The sequence below is a fragment of the Girardinichthys multiradiatus genome, chromosome 5, assembly GCF_021462225.1.
Source record: "Girardinichthys multiradiatus isolate DD_20200921_A chromosome 5, DD_fGirMul_XY1, whole genome shotgun sequence".
Taxonomy (NCBI): domain Eukaryota; kingdom Metazoa; phylum Chordata; class Actinopteri; order Cyprinodontiformes; family Goodeidae; genus Girardinichthys; species Girardinichthys multiradiatus.
Genome location: NC_061798.1, coordinates 51,698,592 through 51,704,911, shown reverse-complemented (window position 1 = coordinate 51,704,911; position 6,320 = coordinate 51,698,592). Strand labels below are relative to the sequence as shown.

At 45.9% G+C, this 6,320-nt stretch overlaps 1 protein-coding gene across 3 annotated transcripts in view; it reads left to right on the top strand.

Annotated features, from left to right (window-relative positions):
- The first annotated feature begins 1,172 nt into the window (after nt 1-1,172).
- Nucleotides 1,173-6,320, top strand: part of mtmr7b (myotubularin related protein 7b) — a 14,728-nt gene continuing 9,580 nt past the window's right edge. For 2 of the 3 annotated variants that reach the window (XR_007038192.1, XM_047364706.1), the window contains exons 1-3: nt 1,173-1,478; nt 2,979-3,104; nt 5,977-6,139. Coding sequence is in view for 2 of the 3 variants with exons in the window: in XM_047364706.1 (XP_047220662.1) it covers nt 1,443-1,478; nt 2,979-3,104; nt 5,977-6,139 (325 nt within the window). In the remaining variant the exon portion in view is untranslated. The remainder of the gene's footprint in view (nt 1,479-2,978; nt 3,105-5,976; nt 6,140-6,320) is intronic. The other variant, XM_047364707.1, reaches the window with a different exon arrangement.

Below are 6,320 nucleotides of genomic sequence, written 5' to 3'. Positions count from 1 at the left end.
GTCAGATCTCATTGGCTGAGAGACAATCACTGAAGTAAATTAGTCACCCACCCACATGGCTCCCGGACTATATTTGCTGGCGGAGGAATATTTAATGATTTTGATCATGATTTTAATATTTAATGATTTTAACATACATTTTGTGCTTTAATATATTTTATTACTATGCTTTCTTGGTGTTGACTTGCATTTGATTAATTTCACTTAACCATAAATAAATAAAATGCGACAAACTTTTCTGCGTCTGACCAGCTTTACAAGTAGTTATAGCTGCCAATACTGCCACCTAGCGGCTGAAGAAAGACACCTCATCTTATGTCCTAAATTTGACACTAAAATCCTTCAAGTTATTTATTTTTCACATCTTTTAAGTCATTTTTTCTCTATGAAAGTTTCGTACTGATGTGTTGAGCCACTTTATACCAAACTGGGTTTTTAATTATTAGTTTATGCTCGTCTTTCATTTTGATTTTAACTGGAATCTGTCAAACAAATCTGATTCCCTTGATCCCTGCAGCATGTTCCAACCTTTCTTAGGGAATGCTGTGATCCACTGGATCAGCTCTGAAATCTAAGGCCATGAAAAGATCATTATCAATGAAACTCCTCACATTGTTACCTTATAAATGCTCATTTATAAGATTTATAAGAATTTCAAGCAAAGAACTAAGACAATACAACTGAAAAACAGAAGAAACAGTTAAAACTGATCTCTAAGCATTAATTAGATTAAAAATGGGCCCTCATTGGAATAAAAAACAGGACACGGAAATGTTTCAGAGATTAGCTTGATAAGACAATTCATTAAGCATGTTTTATGAAATGAACGGATTCATTATTGTAACTATTTATTATTTTTAGAATCTATTACATAATGCATTCAGTTATTTCTCTATGTTTTAGGAACCAAGTTTCAGTGTTTGATTATGCATCAGAGCTCAGGTCAACCAGTTTAAATTTACCAACATGAACTAAAAGTCAATGAATATTTTCAGAATAAAGTTTTAACACAACAGAAATACTTCACTTTTCCGTGATAAATCGTCAGATTATGAAATGTATCGTGTATAGAAACACTTCCGGGTGTTGAACTCACCTTCTCAGGTGCACTTCCTCAACTGCTGATGCCTGAATTTACGTTTTCAGATCGCCTTTATTTTGAAAATCTATGACGGAAGTTAGTGCTGCAACGGTTCTGAACGTAATATCAGAGGGTTCGGAGAGGCAGCGACCGACCCGGGTACCGACAGGTTCGTTGTCAGCCGTTTTATCCGAACACAAACTGGAAAAAGAAGGGCGGGAATGATGGACAGTATTACCGGGCAGTATTGGAGCAGCAGCGGCGGGGAATACAGCTCTGTTCTCGGTGTGAATGTGGGAATTTAGCCGCTGACGAAGACAAGCCATCGGACTGCTGTTTCTCTGCATCTCCTCCATCTTGGATGTTAGTGATGATGGAGCACATCCGTACTCCCAAGGTAGCTCCAGACACACGGAGATTCCTTTGCTTCCTCTTTTTGTTCTCCTCCTCCCCTTCCCGCTGCTCGGTGGTATTTGACCTTTTACCCTGCCGGATCCTGCGCCTGACATCGGTCCATTCAGGGTGATGGTTCCTTTAAATCATTATTGTTCCAGATGACTGAGTCAGGGTCCAGCCTGGAGTTCATCCTCTGCACAACCTTGGCGGATGAATTTCGGGAATATCAGGAATTTAGCGCACGGTCCGATAATGGATTCATATGGTAAAAATGAAACATTCCAGGTGGATCCAGGTGGATCTGGCAGGGTTCGGTTCTTCATAATGGTGGAGTAGATCACAGGGGTGGGCTCAGCCAGCAGTTGACTGGAATACCATCATGATGCTGCTTTGTGCCTTCCTTCTTTAGGATATCCATCCATCCCTCTGTCTGTCCATCCATCCATCCATCCATCCATCCATCCCTCTGTCCATCCATCCATCCATCCATCCATCCATCCCTCTGTCCATCCATCCATCCATCCATACATCCATCCTTACATCCCTCTGTCTGTCCATCCATCCATCCATCCATCCATACATCCATCCTTACATCCCTCTGTCTGTCCATCCATCCATCCATCCCTCTGTCCATCCATCCATCCATCCATCCATCCATCCCTCTGTCCATCCATCCATCCATCCATACATCCATCCATCCATCCCTCTGTCCATCCATCCATCCCTCTGTCCATCCATCCATACATCCATCCATCCATCCCTCTGTCCATCCATCCATCCCTCTGTCCATCCATCCATCCCTCTGTCCATCCATCCATCCCTCTGTCCATCCATCCATCCATCCATCCATCCATCCCTCTGTCCATCCATCCATCCATCCATCCATCCATCCATCCATCCATCCATCCATCCATCCATCCATCCATTCATCCATCCCTCTGTCCATCCATCCATCCATCCATCCATCCATCCATCCATCCATCCATCCATCCATCTAGCTCTTGTTCATTTGGTCATGATATTTATCTCATAATGACCGTAGGTGAGGACTGAAATGGGTGGATGGTAAATTGACAGTTTTGCCTTTCGGCTCAGCTCATTCTTCCCCTCAGCAGGCTGGAGGAAGACCTTCATCACTGCCGCTGAAGCTCAAATCTTTCTGTTCATCTCCAGCTCCATCCTGCCATCACTACCTGACCTCCTCCTCTGGAGTCTCAGCTCCAACCTGGAGGTTGCGCGCCAGGTTTTAAGGAGCCGACTCTCATCCTGACTCCTTCAATCTTTGCTGCCAATGGCTCCAATGAAAACTAAAGGTCATGGCCTTTAAGAAGGTTCAGGAACAGGCAGTCTTGTAGAAGCTCCACATGGGGTGTAGGACGTTGAGGTCGAGTGCTGGTTTTGTAAAACGTATCAGTCAGATCTGGATCAGCTGAGCTGAGACCTCCCAGTGAATGTCCTGTTTATTCGTCTGTTTCGTCTTTCTGTCTCCGCTTTCTCTCAGGTGGAAAATGTTCGTCTCCTGGACCGGTCATCAGGCCAGAGGAAGGCCAGCGTGGGGACCCTCTACCTGTCTGCCACCCACACCATCTTCATCGAGAACAACCCCGAGACCCGCAAAGAGACCTGGGTAAGACTTCCCGTGGCCCTGTTTGGTTCTGTTTCTGTTTTCCAACGTCTACTGAATCATATTGCAGCCTAATTCCAAATATTCCTTCATCCAAACAGAATATTAGTTCTAATCAGCAGCAGATAAATGTTTTTTCAACTGATGTGTGGAGCTGACTGTGGTTTCCACCTCCAGGCTGTGGAGCAGTGATGGTTGACAGTCAGGCTGCAGACATGCTTGCAGAGCTGGAGCATGAAGACATGTTTCCGTGGGAAACCCACGGAAAGGCAAAGCTGCTCCAATAACTCCTGCAGCCGAGATGTTAGCAACAATCCCAGCTTCCTGTCTGAGAGTTAAAGCTGCTGCCATGAAGCAGGAGTTTTTCCTCCACATGCCAGCATCCCTTGTCAGATGTTTTATCAGAAGTAGCTTTCAGAAGTTAAAGAAGTGGAAGAAGATCAGACATTTTTCCTGCACAGTGATCATGCTTACCTGAGGTTCGCTGTTTGCCTTGCTGGAGAATAAATATTTCCACAAGTTGTTGACATGAAGAACTTGTTCTGTTCATCTCAAGCTGTTGGTTCCGTTTGGGTTTTTGTATTGGTCCTGATTTTCCCAGCACACCCGGAAGGAGATCAGGAAGTTGCCGGCAGCTTGTTGCAGGTTGCCGTATTTAGGTATCATTTCTTACAACAAACTGGACTTTTAAAGTATGGACATGGACAAAGATCTGGACACCACGCCGTCCATCTCCACGTGCTACAGCAACATGTGGACCACAAGCAGGCTGGAAACCATTGAAGTGACCTTAGAAGCTGTGTTGCAGATCTCATGGTTGCTCACATCATGATCATGGGCTGTGTGAGCTTTCAGAGTATCCTGCTTGGATCACAGGACCAAGCGGGCGTGGCCTATAAGTCAGCAGCAATCACCTGAGCTTTATGCAAAAGACGTGTAGCAGGTATCTCCCCTTCCTGTAAGATCCGTCTGAGCTCTGTGTCGTGGCCATCACGCCGGTCGACCAGGTCCTACACCATCGTCAGGATGTTCTCATCTGCATCAAATCGTGTACAGTTATGCACTCAATACTTGGTCGGGAATCCTTTGGCAGAAATGACTGCTTCAATGCGGCGTGGCATGGAGGCAATCAGCCTGTGGCACTGCTGAGGTCTTATGGAGGCCCAGGATGCTTCGATAGCGGCCTTTAGCTCATCCAGAGTGTTGGGTCTTGAGTCTCTCAACGTTCTCTTCACAATATCCCACAGATTCTCTATGGGGTTCAGGTCAGGAGAGTTGGCAGGCCAATTGAGCACAGTGATACCATGGTCAGTAAACCATTTACCAGTGGTTTTGGCACTGTGAGCAGGTGCCAGGTCGTGCTGAAAAATGAAATCTTCATCTCCATAAAGCTTTTCAGCAGATGGAAGCATGAAGTGCTCCAAAATCTCCTGATAGCTAGCTGCATTGACCCTGCCCTTGATAAAACACAGTGGACCAACACCAGCAGCTGACACGGCACCCCAGACCATCACTGACTGTGGGTACTTGACACTGGACTTCTGGCATTTTGGCATTTCCTTCTCCCCAGTCTTCCTCCAGACTCTGGCACCTTGATTTCCGAATGACATGCAGAATTTGCTTTCATCCGAAAAAAGTACTTTGGACCACTGAGCAACAGTCCAGTGCTGCTTCTCTGTAGCCCAGGTCAGGCGCTTCTGCTGCTGTTTCTGGTTCAAAAGTGGCTTGACCTGGGGAATGTGGTACCTGTAGCCCATTTCCTGCACACGCCTGTGCACGGTGGCTCTGGATGTTTCTACTCCAGACTCAGTCCACTGCTTCCGCAGGTCCCCCAAGGTCTGGAATCGGCCCTTCTCCACAATCTTCCTCAGGGTCCGGTCACCTCTTCTCGTTGTGCAGCGTTTTCTGCAACACTTTTTCCTTCCCACAGACTTCCCACTGAGGTGCCTTGATACAGCACTCTGGGAACAGCCTATTCGTTCAGAAATTTCTTTCTGTGTCTTACCCTCTTGCTTGAGGGTGTCAATAGTGGCCTTCTGGACAGCAGTCAGGTCGGCAGTCTTACCCATGATTGGGGTTTTGAGTGATGAACCAGGCTGGGAGTTTTAAAGGCCTCAGGAATCTTTTGCAGGTGTTTAGAGTTAACTTGTTGATTCAGATGATTAGGTTCATAGCTCGTTTAGAGACCCTTTTAATGATATGCTAATTTTGTGAGATAGGAATTTTGGGTTTTCATGAGCTGTATGCCAAAATCATCCGTATTAAGACAATAAAAGACCTGAAATATTTCAGTTAGTGTGCAATGAATCTAAAATATATGAATGTTAAATTTTCATCATGACATTATGGAAAATAATGAACTTTATCACAATATGCTAATATTTTGAGAAGGACCTGTATTTATCTGCTACCTCTGAAGCAGCGATGTGTCTTCATCTTCTCTCCTCCTCCTCCTCCTCCTCCTCGGTGTGTCCGATTAGAGCCAGTAAGGTGTGAGGAATCAGTGGGAGGAGAGGAAGATGGACCTACTGAGTGACTGAGAAACAGGAAGAAGAAAAGCTGCATCCTTCCCCGTCCTGAATCTCCTACAGGAGGTGGAAATCCTCCTCCCTCTGGACCTGAGTGGACAAGGAAGATGTCCACAGGTGTCGTACTTCTCTCAGACTCCTCCTCGATCGATGGGATCAGTTCAGTTTTCATTGTTGGTCTCTGCAGGATTTTACTTCAGTAGGAAGTGAACATCAGAGGGCCAATGACGCAGCGGTGCTGATCCGTATCACTGACTTCCTGTTTTGACAGATAAACACATCGACAGTCACGCTGATGGAGAAGCTGAAGCTCGTCCACACTGACCAGCGGCATGTTTGTGTTTCAGGTGCTGCACAGCATGGTCTGCAGCGTGGAGAGACCGCCCGCCACGCCCTCAGGAAGTCAGCTCATCCTTCGCTGTAAAGACTTCCGGGTCTTCCAGGTTCTCATCCCACAGGAGAGGGCCTTTCTGGACGTCCACGCCTCATTGGTCCGTTTGTCACGACCAGGTGTGTGTTTGTTTCAGGACTCTTCTGTGTTTTAACCCTTCTGATCCAGCTTGATGTTTTCCATCCAAGCAGTCAGACCTTCCTGTAGTCTTCCTGATCTTCAGTTCTTCAGAGTTTCTGAAGGTCTTTTTAAAGTGATTTTTGTTTGGACTCCGCTTCTGTCCAGAACCTGACCGTTTTA